General features: G+C 36.7%; 1 protein-coding gene across 1 annotated transcript; it reads right to left on the bottom strand.

Moving 5' to 3' along the window:
- Positions 1-449: 449 nt before the first annotated feature.
- LOC121426335 (sulfotransferase 1C2-like) lies at positions 450-11,082 on the bottom strand. Its single transcript, XM_041622603.1, has 8 exons — positions 10,705-11,082; positions 7,006-7,176; positions 5,948-6,075; positions 4,536-4,652; positions 3,736-3,862; positions 2,532-2,626; positions 1,870-2,050; positions 450-699 (listed from the first exon to the last, which is right to left on the bottom strand). The coding sequence occupies exons 1-8, from the start codon at positions 10,712-10,714 to the stop codon at positions 584-586; spliced, it is 945 nt and encodes a 314-aa protein (XP_041478537.1). The 5' UTR covers positions 10,715-11,082; the 3' UTR covers positions 450-583.
- Between the last annotated feature and the right edge of the window lie 455 nt (positions 11,083-11,537).

Here is an 11,537-nt window from a genome sequence, read left to right as displayed (position 1 = left end):
GGGGGGGGTTAAATTGTTAAACACAAAGTATCTCTTTAAAGAAGATAGATACAGGTGAGTGACGCCAGGGTATTTTGATAGGTGAGATGGGGGGGGGGGCTAAACAAAATAATTGGGACGTCATATATTTTCTCGATTGAATGACAAATATAATGGGGGTATACAAATGACTTAGACCTTTCTTGTTGATGCTCTTCTTTTTCTTTCTCTCTCTTTCCCATATCTTTTTATACCACTTGAAAGTCAAGGGGGATGAAGGAGGGGGGGGGGCGGCTAACCCTAGCTGACCCCAGTTTGTCTACCATAATTTCTCGTGTTTCATTTCAATAAGTATGTCAGCAATTAGAGATATTGAACTCGATTTGATATTTTTTTTTTATTGTTGAATTCATCCATTTCACTCGACTGTTCGGGTTCCGCGGAACGATTTTCAAGTTTCAAGGGGGAGGGGGGGGGGGGGGGGTCACCATGCATAAAATCACAATCAGATCGTCGATTTTACGTGTAAGCTTGGATAAATGTGGCGGCTGAAGCCCATCCAGCCCCCTCCGGTTCCGCGGCCCCTGTATTATGTCCTCTTTTTTTAAGGGGACCCGAAATCCATCTCAAGACCAGATCCAGCCATTTCCTTGTTGTAAAGCTCATCGAATCGTTTGTTTTGATCATCTGAGAAATAATTCTTCCAGTCTCCCACAACACCTGGTGAAAAAATATCGTACATATTTTTATAAAGCCTACCTTTTTTGTTATAAAATAGAGAGTCAAAAGGGGCCTAAGCTTTCGATCCTAGCAGAATCTTCGCCTCCGACGAAGATTCTGCTAGGATCGAAAGCTTAGGCCCCTTTTGACTCTCTAATTTACTCCATTGGCTCTTTTTTTTTAGATAAGCAGTTTTCAGCAGCTTCTTTTTGCCCTTGTTATAAAATAATAAGGATTTTTTTTATTCAACGTAAATTCGTATGTCTTTTTACAGAAATCTATTTTGTTCTTTTTTATTCACTCACTTATTTTAAACTATTAGTCGACAATGTTTATCATTATAAACATGGTGAAATGCATACTTTCCCATGGTCAATCACATTACTTTTAAGATAGGTGACTATGTTACCTTAGAAAGTATTTCCTCAACCCTTAATTATATTTCTACATTCAAAGCTCGGAGGGCCACTTACATTAACAAGTGGATACAATGCGCGACCCCCCAAAACAAGTAAAAAGGATGTCTTTTTCAAGATAGGGCACGTTACGTACGTAACGTAACAAGGGTTTAAAAAACACTAAAATTATGAAAAAAGTATCTATTTCGCCAGGAAAGGTACGTGTTTAGGGTCAAATTTGCGAGGGTATACTATAATAAAGTTTTTAATAATGTTGATTTAACATCTTTTTTTTAGAATGTCGATATTATACCGAATGGTGGTTCTTTTTTTCTTGGGGGCGGATAATAATATGAACATTTGTAATGCGCCGGTATCCATAATGGTGCAACAAAGAAAAGAAAAGAGAAAGAAAAAGAAAAATGAAAAGAAGGAAGATAGAAAACCTACTAAAGAGATAGAGCGGGGGGGGGATATAAATTACATAAAAGCTTGTGTGAATAACCAAATTGGAGAGACAAGAATCATTGTGGATTTCTTTTGGAAGTTTATTCCATAGGAATGGCCGAGCATGTTGTTGAAATGATTGATTCCCCATGAATTATGAGATTGTGGTACAGCGAGTAAGAATGAACTAGCAGACCTAAGGTTGCGAGAGGGATTGTAAGGAGTAATCAAGGAAGAGTTGTATTGTGGTGCAGTTCTGTGTAATGAATGGGTGAGGAGGGGGGGGGGGGGGGGCGGGGCGTTTGGGATGGAAAATATTATTCACCTTTTCTCATGAAGGATTTGTTGCCCTCACCAGCGCGCCCTTGAATTAGAATATCTGGATTCGAAGAGGAGCTTTCTTTCATCGCCTTGAATGTTGATGCATCCGCTATCTTCTGTATGACGTCATCGGTGAAAGATTTGCCCATGAATTCGGCGATTTGTTTGACGGCTTTCGGGAGATCCTAGAATTAGAAGAATAAGCTTGACAAGGACAAACTCCTAATGAAATTGGCGTAATGAGAATAAAGTCACAAAGTTTCTTTGTATACGATCCACTCCGTGAGTGAGCGAGCAAAGAGAGCGCGCACGAAAAAAAACACCTTTCAATATTTTGTCAAGATTTGACCTCCATAATTACAAAAGTAAAATCAATGAAAAATATTTCACTTGCAACAGTGCTGCCCAATTTATCATTTTTTGTACATTCAATTTAAATTTATAATTATTGTAGGTATTTTACATGAAAATATGTTGCTTTGATCATGGGCATGCTTTGAATTGATACAGATATAATTAAAATCACCTCATCTTGAGACAGAGAAAGAAACTCGGGTAACTTCTTTTTCTCTACCATGACTACACGTTTTAAAAGCTAGCCTCAATGTGAGGAGAGTTTGTGAGCAATAAAATCAAAGTAATACAGAAAAATTACAGCCTATATACCTTCTTCATATCTTCGTACTTGAGAAAGAGAACATTAGGATGATTTCTTCTCCTCCACCATGGTAACACGTTTTCGAACCAAGATCCTTGGGGAACTGTTGGGAGAGATAAAAAAAAATGTGCCCTTTGAAAAAATTGATGATAATAATTATAAATGATAATGTATATCCAGTTGTTGTGTGTCCGGACGATCAATTTTAGAAAGTCATTTGGAAAAATTTACAAGGTATGTTTTATCAATTTTTAGTACAAAATGTCACGAAATATTATAGAGAACAAAATAGAAGGTGATTACAACTGTTGAATTCGTATTTTTAGTGTAATCCTAAGAAAAAAAAGAAGGCTTCAAAAATATAAAGTGTCCGGACACCCGACCCCCCATCCTAATAAGTGACCATTTCTCTCTGTATAGGTTTGTACCAGTTGCGCAGTGGGCCAAAACGTTTTTACCTTTGAAATACAAAAATCTAATTTTGTGGTAGATTTTGACATAATAAAAAATACAATATTTTACCTCCTTTTCGTTATTATAATAATTGACAATATTTGTATAGCACTTGTCACAAAAGATATCTCTAACATGTCTAAGCGCTGGACTATTCTTTCTTTTTGCCCCTTACTCGTTAAATAAAGCCCTCATCTTTCCGCCAGTGTATCAAACCCCAAATAAAGCGGTAATGGATGAAACAAGACAAAGTTACAAAGAAACACTCTTTTGCATTCGTTTGATCCCGGAAATGCATAAACTTTAGTCCCGCATTTTAATGGGGAAATTATAGGCTTACCGGTTTCTAACATGGAAACATGGTTTCTAACTGGATTCTAACTGGTGACTGGATGATTATAGGATTAGACCATTATGGATGAGACCAAACATTTTTTTTTACCAGAGGGTGCAGATTGAAATTTTACAAACAAAACAACAACAAATAAGAAATAAAGAGGCTTCCGCTACCAAATGAAGGTCATTTTGGTCACGAGAAAAATTGACAACCAAAAAAAAAAGGATTTACTACAAAATTAAGGTGATTTTGGTTATATTCTTACCATTAAATGGCGTACTACCTATGGTGAATAATACACGTAGCACCCCAGATAAATCTTTGGGGTGCTTCACCCCAGCACCCCCGCTTCCCAAGGCCATGGATTAGAACATATGGGATGAGACCAAAAGGAAAGTAGACCGCTATTTTGCAACGCTTACCTCTCCCGGCGAGAAATTCTTCAAAGAAGACATCCCAGGATGGGTAAGACGGTAACGGAGGAACATAGTTACAGAAGTGGTAGTAAGAAACGGCAGCATCTTTAGGGTTCCGGGCGACGTAAAGAACCTTCGGAGAATATTGACAGAGAGAGGAGAGAAGATATTAATTTGCATAGAGGTTCTGGCAAAATAATGTTAGATAAAAAAATCTTTAACTATACTTGTTCTCATTCTGTTATTTATTTTGTTATTGATTTTATGGATTATGATGGTGATGATGCTGCTGCTTCTGCAGATGATGATGTTATTGTTGTTGTTATCATCATTATTATTATTGTTATTATCATTATTATTATTATTATCATCATCATTATCATCATCATCATCATCATCATCATCATCATCATCATCATCATCATCATCCTCTTCCCCCTCCTCCTCATCATTACAATCAACATGATTATCAATTAATAATGTTCTGATACACTGTAAAAAACTGCGGTGTTAAAACTGACACCAATTGGTGTTAATATAGGACCACACCTTGAGGTGTTAAAATTACACCCTTATAGAGATTAAACATAACACCAAAGAGTGTAAATGTAACAACAAAAGGTGTTGTAATATAGGTGTAAAACTAACACCACCAATTTAACACCGGTGTAAAATAACTGGTGTGGTCCTCTATGAACACCGGTAAACACCACGGTTTTTGCTGTGTAATGTCATGTTTTGTCAGTATATCGACAATATACATGTACAATTAATTGTATCAATTGAAAATAATACTGTCGTCAAACCTTAGCTTTCGGATCATCAGTGCTGACGTCATAAGGTAAGAACTTTGGAAGACAGTGCGTCCTGAGGAGCCTTGGAGAGGGCATCTTTTCAGCTTGATCTATCTTCAAAGGTGACGTCTGAAATAAATAATAATTAAAAAGAATCAATATTTATCTGCTGAATGACGCTTAAAGTATGAGTGGTAAGAGGCATTCGTGCTAAAAAGAATATTCTCGTTGCTTTTGCTGGTCTATAAGATCTGCGACTGACATTCTTAATTTTCCTCTTGTTACTTTCTTCGTTTTCTCCTCCCTTTTTCCTCCTCCACTCACCTTCATTTTGTTCTTTTTTCTCCTCAGAAAAGACAGAAGGCAGACGATTTTACAGAAGAAAAAAATCAAGATTTTACAGAAAGAAATAATCAAATCATTCTGTAAATTATTATAACAGGAACATTTTTAAAAACAATTTTCCACAATTTTTAGAATAGGTTTGTTTTAGAAAAGGGGAAAAGTTTTATTACAATAGTTTTGTAAGGTTTCATTCACCGAATAAAGATTTTCTGTAATTTTACACTAATGCATGTAAGATTAAACAGGGCAGGAAGATTACGGGTGTTCTTGAGACTCTGCTGCAGGATTTTTTTTCAACAAGTTCACCCCAACAAAAAGTTGATTTGAATAACAAGAGAAAAAACAAACAAGCATAACACTGAAAAATTCATCAAAATCGGATGTAAAATAAGAAAGTTATAACATTCTAAAGTTTCGCTTAATTTTACAAAATATATTATGCACATCCTAGTCGGTATGCAAATGAGGAGACTGATGACGTCACCCACTAAATATTTTTTTATTATACGAAATATGAAATATTCTAATTTTCTCATCAATTTCAATTCAATTTCAATTTTATTTATTTCACTTCCATCAAACAAAAACAAATTGTATACCATATATATAAAAATAAGTATTTGTATCCATTGCAAAGAAACAAAAATAATAATACATATGTTGTAAAGTGAAACAACGATTAATTCCTCCCAGAACATGTGAAATTAGCACGGTTTAAAACGATATGGTTCAGTCAAGTTGGTCCTTATTGAAAAAGCAAAAGAACTTGTGAGTGAGGGACATCACCGTTTGTCTCATTTGTATGTCACTGAGTTGTGCATATCACTGTTTTATGAAAAATAAGTGAAATTTTAAAGTGTCATAACTTTCTTAATTTTCATCCGATTTTGATGAAATTTTCAGCGATATGCTGTTTGATTTTTGTCTGTTTATTCAAATTAACATTTTTCGGAGTAGATTTGACATTTAAAGTACTTGGGACAAAATGAGAGTAGCAACGGAATGAGAAGATGGGTCCGGTGGAGGGATAAGAGGAGGAGAAGGGTCACTTTGGATCCACCTCTAATATCAGATCATACCTCTGGATTCTTATGGTCTAAACAGATCTCAATGAAAGGAACCAGCTTCATGATATGGGTGCCCTCCAACGTCGATTTTTCTCCATCACCCTTAATCAGTACACATAATTGCTCTGCCCATGTAGTACCTACGATAAAAAATGATTATATTAAAAAGCATAACGAGCATAAATTTAAACAGAAAAAAACGAAGCGAAAGATTGAAAGAGGGTCGTGTGGTCCAATAGGAAGACGCTCTAACTACTTGACCACACGACCCTGTTACATTCAATTGGACTCATAATCGCAAGTTTGCGAGTTAGAATTCCCACATTGCCATTGTCTCCACTTTGATGAAAAAAGGCCCAAGAGTAATATCTGTCGTCTACTATGACTGATTAACCTACACGTAAACTGTTTCCAATAGGTAATTTATCAGTAAAATGCTGTCTTTCCGAGTACCTACGGGCGTTACCAAAACAGAAACAGAAACAGGAGCAGATGATCCTAGCTCTAGGGCATCTCTGATCATGATGATGTATTCAGGGAATTCCCGATGTATTGATGTTCAGAATTATATGCCACTCCCTGTCTGCCTGTGGCAACAATTACAGTAATCAGAACTAACTTTTCGATTTTCATTTTACATGAACATTCTTAATGAAAAAAAATAAATTGTAACACTTTTTTTACATCATGTAATCACTGGCGTATAGGGGGGAGGGGTTATAAGGGAGCGCAAAACAATATATCAAAAAATTGGATTCTTGTCATGAATATGTCGACATTTTTATTTGCTCGCTTCACTCGCTCGCAACTTTTTAGAAACAAATTTTGCCCGATCCGCCATACCTGGCCCCCTCAATTATTATTTATCATTTAGCAAGCGACAGAAGGACGGCTAATCGAGGCTGCGAAACAGACATTGTTTCTTGGCAGTTTCAGTAGTGAAACCGACTACAGGACCGAACAAAATCATTAACGTATTTTCAATGGTACCCGATCGGTCGGTATTGGCCGTTTCCTTGATGTGAATGCGACATTCATCGTTCAATATGAAGTGGTGCGCTGACTATTACCTGATTTGGGATATGTGACGATGTATAAATCATCGGGCCTGACTTTCGAATTTCGAACTGCATCTATCGCCCTCTTTGGCGTGATATATGATAAAATGACGCCTTGGTATTCGAAGCATGATTCTGCCACGCAGTCGGGTACCCGAGAAGAGAACCCTTCGGTCGTCGAATCTGTATAAAAAAACAAATAAATAATGATAAATCTTTAGAAAAATATAGATTTAAAGCCCTTTACAATATATAACCATCCGGTCGACTATCAATGATGAATTGATGCTTTCCGAAGGAATTCGTTCCTGCCGAGTGCCCATTGGCGGTGGAAGCCGAAAAAATTAGGGGGGGGGGGGTCCACCTGAAATTTGGGATGGACACAGGTAAAAAATTTGACAATCAAAAAAGAAAGTCATGAATCACAAACATTTTAGGGTGTCCACGTGAATTTAGGGGGATGCAGGAAACAAAATTGACAAGAAAAAAAAAGGTTATCAACAATTTTTTTTTTTTTTTTTTTTTTTTTGGGGGGGGGGGGGGGGGGGGGCAGGTCCCCCGTCCCCCCCGCTTCTGCCGCCTATGCACGGTGCCCATTAATGAGTGGCTTGTAGTTAAAAGCCCTGCAAAAGGACGTAAATTGCTGCGGTGGGATTGGGACCCCGGACCTAGTGGTTCAATGTCTCCAGATCTTGAAACAAAGGGTCCTGGGTTCGAAACCCAGCCAAGGCGTAGTTTCCTTCAGCACCTGGAGAAATTGATCCACATTATCTTCATTAACCCAGGGGCCCGTTGCAGAAAAAGTTGCAATCAATCGCAACTCTGCAAATCATGCGCAACTTGATTTTCAACCAATCAACAGCGCGCATTTGGGACTTGCGATCGATTTTTTGTCTTGCGTTTAAACGCAACTCTTTCTGCAACGGACCCCCGGTGAGGTAAATGTGTAATGATGATAATATAGGGTATTTATATTGCGCGCATATCCACCTTGTTAGGTGCTCAACATGCTCAAGGCGCTCCTATATTACCCGACTAAGCTAGGCGTTCATAGCGCACACAGCTTTTTAAGGAATTACTTCCTACCGGTACCCACATGGCTGGGATTCGAACCCACGACCCTCTGTTTCAAAGTCCGAAGACTAATCCACTGGGCCACAACGCTCCACCTTGTGTATACCTTGCATGGCAGGAATCTTTTGAAATAGACCAGTTCGTAGTTACTTCATGGACAATTTTGGTCAAATGACCTTTCATTTCTTTATTATGATAGGCAGATTTAAAAACAAGATATTACGTAAGCTTGCCTTACATAGCAGGATGAAGAAATTGAATAGAGAAGAATATCACACCACTGAACACTATGAAGGTATTTGTTGCATTCCTACCTTGAATGCATATCATAGTATGCATGGTATGTTGCACAGTGTACTTGGCAAACTGTGAAATACCAGTCGTTCTTGGAAGCATTGTTGTATTTTGCGGATGTAAATGAATACCACTATTCAAAAGAATATATGAATAATCAAGACATCAAAGTTGGTGATTATCTCATTAGATTTAAAAACCAGAATGTCACTTTACAAATGACCTTCCTCTGATCATGCGTAGAATCTTTTGATCGTGCGCAGAAAGGAACTATGAACATGTGTGCTGTACAAGTAATTACGGCGCGCCGCTAAGCTAAATCCGGGATAATAATATCCAAGTCTTCTTCTTCTTCTTATATAAGTACATACCACATGTGGTGTATTGTCGTACTGTATTGTGGATTTGAATGCTGAGTGCTGAGAATCCACCGTTGAAGTTGTGGTTAAAAAAACCCATATATATAATATAATATTACATATTTACAAGTCCTTTGGGAGCACTATCATAATATATATGCACTTTAAGATTCTGAGATCCATTTTATCTCAGATAATATACAGATATTGACTGAAGGGGTGTGTTATATGAACATTCTTTGGACCGCCGGATTTGTATTTTACCGAGGGGTTATATTTTCCCGAAGCGCGCAGCGCCGAGGGAAAATATGATCACGAGGGAAAATATTAATCCTTTAGGTGGTCCAAAGAATGTTTTTTTTTACCCATCCCATCAGTCAATATTTGTTATATTAAATAGCCTCTAACATTGTCTAATGATGAAGATAAAATTAGGCCTAACGATGCGTGCAGCCTGTTGTTTATGATATTCACAGTGATTGACTGAACTGGTATAAATCTAACGTTAGATCTTGATCTATAGATATCTAAGTAACGTTAGTCTAACGCAGTGAATGACCCTTTTCTAATCTAATCAACTTTGTTTAGGCCTAGATCTAATCTAAGTTCGAGTCCAGTCCAGGTCCAGGACCCAAGCAGGCCGATAAATGCAAGGTAACATCTAATACAAGAGGGCACCATACACGTAGAAAAATATATTCATGGACCGGTTGGTCAATATATTCATCGAAGGTGGACCGGTTGGGAAAATACATTGATTTCGATCATATCACGTGACGCGCAATTAACCAATCGCGCTTGGATATCTGTCTTGGATATCTAATATAATAAAATATTTTATCTCCGTTAAAATCAGTGAGTTAACATACCCTTAAAATCTCTCCGAATTGGTATTCTGAGAACAATTTTATCTTCATTTTATCTTTGTAAGACGCACCTACTTTTTAATCAATATCCAATTAGAAACGCGCTTTTATAGCTCTCTCGTGTCACTCAACCAATTGAAATCCATTCCGCCAGGAGGTGTGTCAAAGGGGACAGATTGCGTCAATTTATTGACTTAAAATACGCTTGCACTATACGCTTGTGCGTCTTTACAAAGATTTCTTTTTAACAAAAAGGACAATACTCTCATCTTTTATTGGAAGTCTCTATCGCATCTTTTCAAGCATCATTTCAAAGACAATATTAGTCAAGATATATCCTATGGAATACTTTCTGATTGTATAGGAATAACGTTAAGATGTTATTCTCAATAAATATATATTTTTTCTTCATTTTCATGTCAAAATTTGGAGTTAATTCACCTAGAATTATTAGTGAAATCAACGTCGCGGAGATAAAATAGCCCCTACCCTCTTTTAAGTTTATTTTATTTTTTTTCCTCAAAGTAACATGAGCGCAAGCCAGGCGCAAGCACATCATCCGCGTTGCAATACCCAGATACGCGATGGGTATGTGTACGCAAGCACTGTTCTGTTGCGTATCATCTATTGTTACGCAAGATAAAATTTATACGCAAGATAAAATTGAAAATATTATCTCAGATATAAAATGTCATCTCAGAATACCAATTTCATTTTAAGAGATAAAATAAAATATTTTAAAGATAAAATGACCTCAGAATGTGCGGAGACGTATCCACTGGCTCTCAATAACACTGTAATTGTAGAATCTCTTCAAGAGATGGGAAAAAGACTTTTGAATATTTTTCAAGCCATATTTCACTTCACCGGATTCAACTAAAGGGAATCTGCTTTTCAAAATTTAGTATGTATTCAATTTTAATCCTGCGATTACAGAGCATAATCAATAGACATACTGGACGTGTTTATAGACGCAGGCATATAATTCATCGAATATTACAAGGGATTTTAAATAAATGAGTTGAATTGAATATCATTAAATTATTATTCTAACATGTCTAATGCGTATTATAACATGCCTGAATGATCTAAAATAAATTTAATGTACAGTCACTCACCTTTGGACATGGTTCGTTCCAGTTGATGACAAAATGAAGACCAAGATCAAATGCACTCTTCTTTTATGACCCACTATGAAATGAATATAATTTGATCCACAAATACTTCAGTACGTACGTGCCCATCACAATATAGGCCCCATTATGACAATTGGTGGAACTGTATTTGCGAGGAGCGACAGTACACATTGTACCAACATGACCAATGAACTTTTTGTTTACTTTATATCGGAGTGAGACATGTCGTACTTTGATAAAACAGCCACACAAATGAAGACGTGTGCAAACCAATCGATGGCGTGTCATTGGATTTAACGTAATAGATTTGATCGATTTGGAGTTAGGTTTGCCAATGTGACCGCGGCGTTAGTTTTCCGTATCTTCTCCGTACGCTATCACACAATGGCAGCCACAGTTGCAAGTGGACAATATCTATCATTGTTACGTAATACGCTGCTTTCAGATGTTCGACGAACACAGGAGGGGAGCGGGTGTGATTCAGCAAGTTTTTGCAAATTTAATAGATTTTTTTCTGAACAATAAAGTATTATATCATTATTAAGAGTTTATTCCTTGAAGTCTAGATCTGCTCATCCCAGTGAAGCTTTGATACTGTAAAAGAGGAATATATATATATATATATATATATGTATATATATATATATATATATATACACACACACATTGTATATACTCCTGAAGAAGACGGAGGACGGTCAAAAATTCGAGTAAAGAATAACAACTATATTGGCATTGAAAGCATTATCTTCAGCATATTTTGTTACCATTACAGAAGCCAATACGTGAAACTTTAAGATATATATATATATATA

The sequence above is a fragment of the Lytechinus variegatus genome, chromosome 13, assembly GCF_018143015.1.
Source record: "Lytechinus variegatus isolate NC3 chromosome 13, Lvar_3.0, whole genome shotgun sequence".
Taxonomy (NCBI): Eukaryota; Metazoa; Echinodermata; class Echinoidea; order Temnopleuroida; family Toxopneustidae; genus Lytechinus; species Lytechinus variegatus.
The sequence above is the reverse complement of the archived record's forward strand: the minus strand, read 5'-3'. Positions and strand labels throughout refer to the sequence as shown.